At 35.9% G+C, this 13,477-nt stretch overlaps 1 protein-coding gene across 1 annotated transcript in view; it reads left to right on the top strand.

Annotated features, from left to right (window-relative positions):
- LOC146163201 (sushi, von Willebrand factor type A, EGF and pentraxin domain-containing protein 1-like) overlaps positions 1–12,263 on the top strand; it is a 30,421-nt gene extending 18,158 nt beyond the window's left edge. Inside the window, exons 14-25 of the mRNA XM_083382985.1 lie at positions 332–515; positions 1,078–1,266; positions 1,751–1,933; positions 2,844–3,029; positions 4,321–4,403; positions 5,068–5,251; positions 5,997–6,182; positions 8,494–8,616; positions 9,068–9,244; positions 10,131–10,313; positions 11,044–11,220; positions 12,049–12,263. Coding sequence (XP_083239111.1) covers positions 332–515; positions 1,078–1,266; positions 1,751–1,933; positions 2,844–3,029; positions 4,321–4,403; positions 5,068–5,251; positions 5,997–6,182; positions 8,494–8,616; positions 9,068–9,244; positions 10,131–10,313; positions 11,044–11,220; positions 12,049–12,263 — 2,070 coding nt within the window. The remainder of the gene's footprint in view (positions 1–331; positions 516–1,077; positions 1,267–1,750; positions 1,934–2,843; positions 3,030–4,320; positions 4,404–5,067; positions 5,252–5,996; positions 6,183–8,493; positions 8,617–9,067; positions 9,245–10,130; positions 10,314–11,043; positions 11,221–12,048) is intronic.
- Positions 12,264–13,477: the final 1,214 nt, after the last annotated feature.

The following is a 13,477-nucleotide window of genomic DNA, read 5'->3' as shown; positions in this document are numbered from 1 at the left end:
CCTTTGGTTGCAAAATTTCTAAATATTGATTTTTAGCAATTAAAACCGACGTTTGTATTTTTTTACAAAGTGCAGCCGTTCATCCTATTGTTCCTTTGCCGCGTGCAACATTGCCTCTTTGTTACGTAGAACATTGATCCTTTGTCACGTGTAACTTTGTATTTTTGTCACGTAGAACATTGTCTCTTTGTTCGTGCAACTTTCCCTCTCAAGCACCTCGTGACTTTTAAATTTCAGGGTAACCTTCATAAACCCTATATTTCCAGGTCGACGACATTCTCAAGTTGTGACTTTCAATGTATTCCTTAATTTACCATCCTCACGTTTCCAGGTCGACGACATTCTCGATCAAATCAGCTCCTTCACATATTCCACCCTCAACATAACTCTCGAACTCGCCAGCGGCTCTACGTCACAGTTCGTTATTAGTGGTTGCGTCACCGGTGCGTCACACACAGCGGATGAACTGACGGAATTGTTGCTTGGGCTGGGTTTGAACGTGGAACCCACGGAAAGTGAGTGGACATTAAGCTAACTAATGAGGGGTGATACAAAATGGCGTTCAATACTTCACGCGTGGGACTGCAAGTTGTACATAACGCAATTTTTATGTTGTGAAATTGTGAATATTAGTCGGATTGTGTGTTCTATCGTACTCCATTTAATGTTTTTTAGCTTGGTAACTAACATCCGAATAACAAACTGGCCGAAAAAGTGTTAATAGAATGTTTGGACAACTATATGAGCGCTTCTTAATCAGTAAGCCGCGTGAGCCATAGAACGAAGCAAGATGCGCCGAGGGATGTTGAAAAATATAAAACTTATGTTTTTTCATCATGTTGTATTTTCTTGTTCGGTTTGGCCAATTCATCCCACAGTTATTTAAGATATACCAACACTGAGGCCTATATACCAACATGCAAGTATTTTAGAGATACACCGGTCTAATTGAAATATAGAGTGCTTGCTTCTCTCGTCAGCTTTCAGTGGTATACAAATGCGCCTTGAGGTAAAAAGATTGGGAAACAATGAATTAGATTGTTTTTGGCCCATTTGAAATCTTTAATTTTTTTGTAGCTTCAACAACATGCAACACTCAGCCAAACGCCACAGAAGGCATCCTCGACCCCGCCACTGTACCTACTGGTGGATATTCGGTGGGTGATACAGTTACTATAGCTTGCAACACTGGTTTTCTAACATCCATTTCTACTTCAACCTGCCAAGCAGACGGCACATTCGACAACACAGCGTTAGCTTGTACAGGTAAGACTCTTAAGTACGTTTGTAATTAACCAACTCTTCTATTTTTTTCGCAACATGCATCCTTTTTAAGATCCTTTTATTTTTCTGCCTCGAAAATATGAAACGGTTCCAAATCCTGGATGTTAAAATATCAAACCAGATGTGATCGTAAGCCTAAATGGCTCGGAACCGCGTTTTAAGAAAAAAAAAATTGCAAATATGCCGTACCGCTATGAAAAAACTGTTCTGTTTTTGCCAGAACGATGTCCGTTTATCGCCAGTCATTCCTGCATCTCGCATAATATATCTAATAAGATTTCAGTTGCATATTTGTGCACGAAATCAAATGATAACCCGAAAACGAAAAAGGTTTTCTGAAAGATTGCTTGTTTTAGACGTCCCGATTTTGCAAAACTTTGTGACACTTAATTGGAATGCGTTATTTAAGAAAAACAATGTACCTTCACCACTTTAACTAATCCATAAGTACCATTATTCAACACAGATGTTATATGTGACGCTCAACCAACTATCACACAAGGGACTTTCCCAACTATGCCGACTGGAGGTTACACAGGTTCACTGTCAATCACCTGCAACTCGGGGTTTGAAATAGCAGCTGGTACAGCCAGCTCGGCAGAATGTATTGCCATAAACACATGGCTTCCAAGTTCAATCACATGCACAGGTAAGATATTTAAATAAATCGTTTTAGTTTTACAAAGGACAATACACTTCTACATTAGGTTAAGGCGTTATTGCTGCTGATTTTCAGTTTCGTTAATGCGTTTTGTCGGTTAGGTAATGCGATTTAAATGTTTAGCTTTTCGCTAATGTTTTAACAAAATTCGTTTATGTTAATTAATAGTAAAAGCCAGAACTTTCGATAAAATATTTTGTTTTAGCTTGCTCTAATGACTTAAGCCAGTGATATCCACTTTGAATCCACTTTGTTATTCTTAATATTGTTTTTTAGCTTTCATACGCGAGATATGTTTGGTACATGCTCTTCTGCTATAAATACCTTAAATGCTAACAGCACAGCCGACTTGGAGGTTGTTTCAAGCACTTCGCTGTGTTAAGGATGCAGTTTTGTTTTTCGTTCGACATTTGCTTATATGTGCTTATCCTTATTCGCGACACATAAACATTACTTTTTCTCCAAAGTAGTGTAAAATGGTCCTCCGAAGACACTGAAAAATATCGAAATGTCAATTTGTTTGCGTTTTATTGCTAATCTTTCGACAGAATTAGATATGTGACTCTTGGCGACAAAATAAGCTTTTATCATTTTTCTCACGAATGGTATCTATTGAAAAATTTAGGGTAAACACAAAATACAAGCAGTATAAATTTGTCAAATAAATCTGCCTAGTTTTCGTTTCTTTGTTATTGTTACCAGGTGATACATTTTTGAACGTAAAAATTCATTAGCTTTCTTTTGTGGGCATTAAAAATAGGGTAGGCCTATGTAATAGATGCTTACTTTTTAAATCGTTTAGAGCATTTTGTCGCTTTGGTAGTGTTGAGCTCTTAAATTGTTAGATATATTAATAAAAAGCAAAGAAAATGTTTTTATTCTTTGACTTGATTTTCAGCTTTCCTTTGCGATGCCCAGCCGCTAATTTCTGGAGGGTCGCTCTCTATTGCCGCTGTTCCTACTGGTGGCCACACTGGCAACACCCAACTGACGATAACATGCGATGCTGGGCTAGAAGCAGCTGTCGATCAAACTGAATGTACTGCCTCAAACACCTGGACTCCCACAGCGTTGGCTTGTACAGGTTAGAAGATAAAAAAATGCTTTCATTTAGGGTTATTTGGCCTATTTTATTCTTAAGACTCAACTACATTAAAAAACTTTACCAATATTAAACTAATTAAATTCTTTTTTTTAATTTTACTTCCCAGCTTAGCTGTCTTTTTTTGCAAACGGTTTGAATTTTCCTAAATAGGCGTTATATTCGTAATTGGTGAACCCTATCAGTATCCTTAGTTTTCGCCTATTATACAAGATCCATTTTTTACGTCAAAATACCATTTGCTGTTTAAGATGCCTTCTTGTGGTAATACATGCCATATTAGGTCATCATTTAGCTAATGGGGCGATTTTCAAAGTGTTAACGCCACTTATATGCGACTAGGTAAATACCCGGCGTTGTCCAGGTTAAGTAAAATATATACCAGTTTACTTCTAGAAATTGATCTACTTTTTGTGTGAGTAAACAAAATGAAACAGTCCGTCGTGCTATAGGCTCTTCACCACTTTTGCATAGTACGTTTTTCTCGGACCAGTCTGCATTCTGTGATAGATGCACGTCAGAGATTTTTTACAAGCAATTTCTTTGAACACTTGAATTAGCAACTTATAAATTTAAAAAATAGATTGAATATTGCTAGATTTCCTTCAGGTGTACGATGCGGTGGATATGTCTTTGGCATAGTTTTTGAATTAAAGTTGAACGAACCGTCGCGTAACTCCAGCTTTTGTTCAAAAACTATGGGGACGGGTATTTTTCTTGGATGTCATTTGTTGTCCTTGAAACTAAACACAGAATCACAAAACTCCGATACTCCAGTTTAAAATCCGATACTCCAGTCTTCGTGATACAGTAATGTTATATGGCACTTACAAATAAACATCCCACCCCACATTCCATTGCGGTACAACTGAAATTCTCTTTACCCTTTGCCCTCAAATGTTTAATATGGTTTTAAAACTGTGTTATTTTAAAGAAAATACGTAAACGATGCGCCTATACTTTAAATGTATGGTACTTTTAAATATTATAGTAAATCTATGTATTTTTTCACTGGCAATTTGATTCATATTTCTGAGGTGTTTCTATAACTCTTAAATCTCTGGTATTGTTACAAAATTTTCTGGTATTTGTTAATTTTACGTGATCTTACTCGAGTCCCGAGTCCGACTCCGACTCCGCAGCCCTGCTTAAAAGTTTGATGAGGTTTATTGCTTTAATAAAACAAAAGCAAATCAACACTTTGGATACCGTTTAGTATATAAGTGGCCTTCACAGATCATCTCCAACTTTACAATGCTTGTGTTATTCACAGCGCCTGGCGTCGACTATTGCTACAATGGAGCTTTCACCCCAACAGCAGTTCCTGTGATGATTGGAACAACAGTTGTAACCAGTGTAAGTTAACTCCTCTTGTTTTCGGTCTGAGAAAATCAACAAGATTTTTAACAAGTGTAAAGCAAGCCTTTGCCTCATTGATTTCTGTACAACTTCCTGCAAAAACTTTATGTTTTTCTTTCAACGTTAAAAAAGAAAGTTTTTTCATTGTAGCTGATCACGAGTTCGTTGTTGGCAAAATTCTTTGTTTCAAATTCGAGGCAATAAAAACGTCGCCTTTGTCATTTTGTTGCGTATAACATTACCTTTTGTTAGTTGGATATCTGTTGTTTTGTCAAATATAGCTTTGCCCTTTTATATATGCAACAATATGCCACTAAGAAATCTTTTGGCCTATTTTTTCTTGAGTATAACATTGCTGTTGGTTACTTGTATTTTTGTCCCTTGTTGATTAAAAGTTAGACCTTTGCTTTGTCCAAGCTTTTGCTACGTATATATATATGAGGTATCATCTTACGTTAAACTTGTCCCATGGTTACTTGTGTGTTTACTTTGTGATATAACATAACACCATTGTTATTTGTACATGCCTCTCAGTGTTAGAGATCTGCAGAATCAAATTTAGACTTTTCTGTCTTAATCAAAGTCAGTCATTTATAAAATTAGGATCTTCATAAGTCTGACTTTCAATGTATTCCTTAATTTACCGTCGTCACGTTTGCAGATGGACGACATTCTCGATCAAATCAGCTCTTTCACATATTCCAACCTCAACATAACTCTCGAACTCGCCAGCGGCTCTACGTCAGAATACGTCATCAGTGGCTGCGTCACCGGTGCGTCACACACAGCGGAAGAACTGACGGATTTGTTGCTTGGTCTGGGTTTGAACGTGGAACCCACGGAAAGTAAGTGAGACTTAAACCAAAGCAAACACACGCACAACAGACACACACACACACAATACACGCACACACACACACATACACATACAACACACGCACAATACACACACGGCGGACACATATACACACATACAAACACATATAAAAGACACACACGCATAGGAGAGACACGCACAAACGCGCGCCAACGCACAGCACAAAACCTGCAACACGCACACAAAACAAGCACATGTACAACAGACACACGTATAACAGACAAACACACTAACATTATATATATACAAAAGTATACCTATAGATGAGATGTGATACAAAATGGTGTTCACCGCGTGATACAATAAGTCGATGACAGTGTTTTATTTGGTCGAAGTTAGTGAATCAGTCGGGGTGTGACTTTTAGCACATTAGAATTTTTCTTGAACGTTACCTTAATACCTACATGAAGTAAAAACAACAGGTCCACTTTCAAACTGCCACAATTAGGAGTAAACGTAATGATAATTTTCACAGAACCGCCTTTAAAAATCAAGTTTTGCGAATAATAGCTTTGGAACTTGCGAAATTTTCCAATACTTTATTACCATAGAGTACATTCCAATCCAACCAAAGTTAGAAATAATAATGTTTATCTTTTGGCTCAATTTCCAGCAACAGAAAGTTTCGATTAGAACGATTCGAAATCCCTTCTAAGCATTTAATATATATTAATTTTCTGTTTAAACTGAGCAAACGTTTGTTTTAAACACAGCTATCTTTTGTGACGCTGCACCGCCTATTCTCACACAAGGGATTTTCCCAACTATCCCTACTGAAGGCTACACAGGCACAGTGGAAATCACCTGTAACACTGGGTTTGAAGTTGTAGAGGGCGCAGCTAACTCATCGCTTTGTTCTGCAACTAACACATGGACTCCCACTACACTGACATGCACAGGTAATTTGGAGAGTGCTGTACAATTTTGTAAACAATTCATTTTGAAATTACTTAAATCACTGTCAAGTCTTTTTCTAGTAAACTTAATTCCAATTCAAGTCATGTCATGTTTGAACGAACTTAAGTCCAAGTCAAGTTATTTTGAATACTTAACAAGTCCTAACAAATTCCTAGTTATATCGCAATTAGATCAAGTCCATGTCGTAAAAATTCAACTTTAATTATTCAAATTGGTCAAACCAATCTGATTATGAGCAGAAACTTAACTAAAAAATACCACAAAACGCAACATATAGCAAACAAATTGTTTTGTGTACAAAACTTCAATGTCCCAATTTTAGTCAAGTCAAGTCATTTGTCCGAAAGTCTTAAGTCAAGTCAAGTCATTTTGTGCACTTAAATCAAGTCAATTACTTAAGTCATTACAACTTACACATTTGGTTCAGAGCTCTTTATTAGAGCTAGATGTGAACTGTTTTAACATAATTATGAAACATGCACAATGTGATCTAGCCGTTCTGAAGCTGCTTTTTGACCTGATTTCGTGTGATGGCTTTCAGTGTACTTTTCTAATATACAATTTAATTGATTTTAAACAAGTAACATAAAAAGCGCGAATTGTTTTCCAACACAATTACTTTGTAGTGATGTATTTGTTGCCAAGGACGGTTGGAATTACTGCTTCTGTCGATGCCACTTTGTTGGTTGTAGCAGTTAAAAATCCCTCACTTGTAAATTGCGTAAATAGATAGATGTATTGATGTAGATGGCGTAATGTTTGCCCAAAACATCTAAATGATACCCCAGTTTCAAACATCTTCCACAAAAACACTAAAAAAAGCTGCTACAGTTTCATCAAAACGTCGCCAATTTTTTTTAATGCTAAGGTTTATTGCAGTTACGTTTAAATATTGAAATATTTAAATATTTTTCAATCAATATAATCAATACAATATGAGCATAAACAAGCTCCACAGCTCAGACTACATATTAGCTGGTGGAGGAAAGATCCCAGTATGCCAAAGGTCGTAATGTAATATCTCGTCTGAGATGTATTTGAAATGAAAAGCCTTGAGGCCCCGCTTCACTCATGAGCCTTTGTTCGTTTTTTTCTTTCTTTCTTTCTTTTTTATTTATGATTTAACGGCAATCATATGGCAGCTTATGACTGAAGAAAACCTTTTTGTCGTGACACAATTTCAACAAGTAACAAACCTGGTAACAAACCATATACAACAAGTAGGTTTTAAGGAACAACAGATAATAACTCAATATTGAACACTTGGAAGAATTTACATCAAAATATACGAGAAGCTAAGAAAAAGGGAAGCACAGCGTTAAATAAAGCGAGACTCGGATTGTTTTCAATCGGAATGTCCGAGCAGAACATAATTCAACAGACTAGCATGAGACAAATAACTTTGTTCAGTTAATTTCCGGGAGTTACAATGGGCGTCTGATTTCAACAACCATTTCATAAGATTCCAGGTGTAATATTACCATGAAAATTGCAAAGGTTGTGTGACCCCATGACGGTTGAATTACAGTTAACCACACGGCACAATGTAGAAGCAAACCGCCAAATCGAACTGTTGCTTGTTTTCGTAGTTTATTTGAAACCTGGTTCTTTACAAATCGTGTTTTTCCGAAACTTGGTAACATCCGTGGGCCTTTGACCAGGCTGTGTGTATGGGTTGATCACAATAGAATAGAAACCGGAAAACCTTTAGTTTTACAAGACGATACCGTTACTGTGCTTTTGTTGTAACAGTATATCGCGTGATCAGCTAACAGAGCATCACAATACACGTTTAAACAAGACTGGTCGTCGCCATGTTTTCGGTTGTCATGTCCTTAAAAAAAATCTTGGGCGTTACAAGTTGAGTTGGACAAGAATGTTCATTGTTAAAGGCAGTGGATTTGGTGATTGCAGTCTTGTAAATTCCAAGTTAAATATTTTGCAAAAAAACAAGTGAGATCACAATTTTTTTCAAACACTTTATTTCAACCCATGCAACCAATTACTTGAGGCGAAGTCATTTTGCCCAAAACCCCAAGTCAATTCAGTGACGTTGATTGGAAATGGTATCTATTTTATTCTCGCAAATGATATCACTTTGTCATAAGTCTATACATCGCGATTGTAGAATACACCAAACTGTAATAACTTACTGTTGATTAACCTTCAACCAGTTTTAATGCATTCTGTTCAGGAGGCCACTTTGCGTGTTAATTTGGTTTAATGGAGCAACGACTGAATGTTTTCAATTGCCATTAAAAAAACCTTAAACGTCATTTTGTATCTTGGCAGACATTGACGAATGTTCTTCTGGGAGTCACAACTGTGACGCGAACGCAAACTGCACCAACACCGAGGGGTCATTCACTTGCGCATGCGCAGTAGGCTACACTGGTAACGGAACCACGTGTTCAGGTCAGTAGTACGTCATATCTGTGCATAACGCCCTCAACGCACTCAACTATCACCAACTAAACACATCTTACAAAGTCGAATTAGGGAGGTTTATTTTTTATATAAAGGTGCTAAGTCGTTTGCCAATTGTTGTTATACAATCGTTTCTATACCTAACATTAGTTTTAAGTTTGAGGCCTTTATCGAGCTACAACAGCATTCTTTCATGGATAATTTAGACTAGATTTCTTTGTTTTATAAAAAATCGATATCATCAAATCTATGTAATGTGTGTATGTCAGATACTTGACATTTTTACCCGATACTGATACACGTGATTTTAAATAAAAAGTGACGTCATTACTTCGCTAAAATAAGAAAACAAATGAAATTGAAACGTTCAGTGGTAATTAAGCGTTTCCATAGATTTACCTTTCAAATTATCCTAAAAGCGTATTTAACTCATGTTTAGCGATCGAATGCGAGGCATTGACTATAGCCAATGGAATTGGAACGAATGAAACAACAGACTACAACGGAGCCATAACTGTAACTTGCGACCCTGGATACGTCGTATCTGGAACAGCGGCCTTGACATGCAACGGAACAGAAACCAACAACTGGTCGGCTGCTCCACCCACGTGTGAAGGTATGAGCATTTTTTCATTTCATTACAAATTTGTTTTTGTTGCATTTATATCAATTTTAAAAGACGGTGTTCATCTTGGTCAGGGGTGGACAATTATTTTTGACAGAGGGCCACATGAGAAACAAAAAATATATTGGCGAGCTGGATCAAAAAACGGATCTGAAATAAACATAATATAAAGTGTGATTCCTTTGTAAAAAAAAAACAGGTTTAGGGAAAGATTCCTTGCAAGTGTAATTTATTCAATATTTTTTGTAATTAATAACAAGAACGTAAAGATTTATCATCACTTAAAAAAGTTTTATAGGAAATAAGCCGCAGGTCGAATTAAATTGCTTCAGGGGCCATAGTTTGCAAGGTCTGATTTTGGGTATATTGTAATTCAGTTTGATATACGTATAACTAACTGTTTACCAGATCATATGCTTATACTGTATTTTGCTATTTCAAAGGTTCTCTATCAATAGCTATACTAAAAAATGAGAAATTAATAAACGCGAACTTTTAATTAATTTCGATTACTCATGTGTGTTTTTGTGTACCTTTTGTGTATTATCTTCAATTTGAAAACACTAATCAAGGCAAAAATAAATAACTCAACCGTTATTATCCCAAATTTTATTCGTAATAAAGATAAAGAAAACAGAAAAAGAGCGTATAGATAACCACTGGTCTAGTGCGTTAGACGAATACATATTAAACAGCCTCTAATTTACATCATCGGAAGGCCAACTGCCGCATTTTGTACTGTGACACCTGGACTTGTGAAATCGGTAAAAACAACCAGAAAGGCCAGCCCGACTTGTGCCCGAAGCAGACTACATAGCACTATGTATTCTCCCCACATTGAAGAAACAATCGTTTGTTGTACTTTGATTCCCAACAGTTGCAACATGTTTGGCTGAACCGACTCTCACCGAAGTCAATTTCCCAACTATCCCAGCTGGAGGCTACACAGGCACAGTGTCGATCACCTGCAACCCGGGGTTTGAAATAGCTGTTGGTGCACCTTCTTCTTCACTTTGTACTACAACAGATACCTGGGATCCGGCATCACTGACTTGCATCGGTAATGTTTTTTGCCTTCAAATTGTTACCCGAAAAGTTTTAGTTATTAGTTTATGAATAATTATGAATTTTCACAGTAAACATTTTGATTTTATATGTAAAAGGTTCCATATTTTTGCTAATATGAAGAAATCAATAAACGAAAACCACCAAGTGATTTATACGGTCATGTGTCAAGTTTTAATATTTCAGTGCCTAAGGTTTTTCAATTTCCAATATTTTATTCATACTTCACATTTTCTATAAAGGTTTCGAAACAGTTTGCTTCGAATAAACACCATAAGGTTCATAACTTGAAAGATTCTATATTTATACTATTGTACAAGTTTAGGAATTGAAAAATTGACCTAATAGAATCCAACACATTGATAAACTATTCTGGAAAAAGTTTAATATGCCGGCAAGATTAGCAATTCGTTTCAGATTGAATGTAATCTGTAAAATGTACTGAATTTTATTTTTGAGAATTTTTACTGCATTGAATCAAAATACATTTTGCGATGATGAAATAATATTTCCTGTGTTTTCGAAATTACAAAACTGCTTTTTGCCAAGAATGCTTAAAATAATAGAAAAAATAGATTGAAACGTTCGGTGGTAATTATTTCCACGTCAATAAGCCAAAACTTGTCTTAGCTTTGAAAAGTTTAGTAACCTCCAGTTTTTAACCTAATATCTTTCATAGATTTACTTTTCAAATTATCCCTAAAGCGTATTTAACTCATGTTTAGCGATCGAATGCGAGACATTGACTATAGCCAATGGAATTGGAACGTATGAAACAACAGCCTACAACGGAGCCATAACTGTAACTTGCGACCCTGGATACGTCGTATCTGGAACAGCAGCCTTGACATGCAACGGAACAGAAACCAACAACTGGTCGGCTGCTCCGCCCACATGTGAAGGTATGAGCATGTTTTATTTCACTACAAATCTATTTCGTTGCATTTATATCAACTTCAATAGGCGATGTTCGTTTTGGTTATTGTGTACTTCAGTTTTATAAAGTATAACTAACTATTTGCCATAATATTAAAGAAAAATAATTAGAACTTGTACCAACAGCCTAGAAACGTCTGTATGACAAGAAATCTCTGCCATGTTCTTCTAAGGGTATCATTTTAATTTTGATTTTTTAAATGTTCTCTATTAATAGCCATCAAACAAAGAGGAATTGATAAACTCAAATTGGTAATTGATTTCGATTAGTCATTTGTATTTATCGTGTACCGTATAGTTATCGACAATTTAAAAACCACTGATCAAAGAAAAAATAAATACCGGTAACTTAACTATAGGGTCGTTATAATTTCGATTTTATTCGTAATAATAAGGATACAAAAAACAGAAAAAGGGCGTATAAAGAACCTCTTGTCTAACGCGTTAGGCGAATGAAATTTAACTACCCTTTTACATAATCGGAAGTTAGCTGTGGCCAACTGATGTTTTTGATACAGTGATGCTTGAACTTGTAGCAACCAGAAAGTGGAGGCCGACTCCAGCAAAATTGATTACCTCTGCCTGGTTTTGTGGCCATATTAGACCCCATAACACTGTTTTTTATCCATATTAAATAAACAATCCATATGTTGAAAATGAATAAAGAGTTATTCGAAACGTTCAAAATGCTACCTACTTCTGTATGGGCTTTGATGTTCTTATTATGTATTACTACAATCCCAACCAATGTGTTCCATATAAGCAATCGTTTGTTGTAATTTAATTCCCAACAGTTGCAACATGCGCCGCTCAACCGACTCTCGTAGAAGGGACTTTTCCAGCTATCCCTACTGCTGGCTACACAGGCACAGTGTCAATCACCTGCAACCTGGGGTTTGAAATAGCTGTTGGTGCACCTTCTTCTTCACTTTGTACTACAACAGATACCTGGGATCCGACATCACTAACTTGTAGTGGTAATGTTGTTTGGTTTAAAGTTGTTAACTGAAATGTTTTAACTTATATAAGTGATGTATTCATTATTTTTTTATAACTTATGCAGCAACCTGTTTCGTATTTCATGGTAAACATTTGTGGTATGTACCACCAGTCTAGAAGCGTTTCCTTGGCGTGTAAAAACTTTAATTACGAATTTTCACGGGAAACGTTTTGATTTTATATTTGAATGGTGCTCTATTCATAGCCACTCCTGGATAATATAAAAAAATCAATAAACCCAAACAACCGAGTGATTAAAATCGCTCATGTGTCAAATTTAAATATTTCGGTGCCTAAGGTCTTTCAATTTTCAATATTTTATTCATACTTCACATTTTAATAAAGGTTCCGAAACAGTTTGCTTCGAATAAACACTATAAGGTTCTTAACTTGCAAAATTCTATATTTATACTATTGTACAAGTTTAGGATTTGAAAAATTGACCTAATAGAATCCAGCACATTGATAAAGCATTCTGAAAAAAGTTTAAAATGCGCGCAAGATTAGCAATCATTTCAGAATAAATGTAATTTCTGGAATATACTAAATTAAGTTATAGCTTTTTTACTTGAGTATTCGTGCAGTTATCCTATATTGAATCTAGGTAAATTTTGGGATGCTGAAACAATATTTCAAGTATAGGCTATAAGTATATGGTATTACAAAATTGCTTTCTGCGAAGAATACTTTTTATAATGAACAATATATTTTTCAAAACATATCGTTAGCGTCTTAAGATACGCTAAAGTGTAAAGACGGCTAAATATTCACATAGCGTGAAATAAAACGAAAAAAAAAAACATGCTAGAAAGTGCCATTGGACACAAGGCCTACTGGGGCGGGATTGAGTCACTTAAAAAGGCCTTAAATTTACGTATGGTTGATATAGGCAAAACCATATTTCGGCCTATAAATCACGTATAATCAACCCCTCTTAAGACACTATTTGTATTTTCTACTTCATGCGAATTCAAAAATATAAACAACAACAACAACAGAAGACGAAGGTTCTGGACAAACAACAACAACAACAACAACAACAACAACAACAGCTACAACTACAACTACAGACGCGACAGCTATTGTGATTCCCGATTTCACAGGTAATTTTTTTACCTCGAAGATAGGCTTAAGTGTGTTTAAACCGTAAGAAAAATAAATTGATTCCGGTCAAACTTGGAGCAAAGTTAAATTTCATGTTGTATTGATACGTATTTGGCGAAC

This window comes from Ascidiella aspersa, chromosome 2 (genome assembly GCF_963924565.1).
Source record: "Ascidiella aspersa chromosome 2, kaAscAspe10.2, whole genome shotgun sequence".
Lineage (NCBI taxonomy): Eukaryota > Metazoa > Chordata > Ascidiacea > Phlebobranchia > Ascidiidae > Ascidiella > Ascidiella aspersa.
Note: the sequence above shows the minus strand (reverse complement) of the source record. Positions and strands in the feature narration are given on the sequence as shown.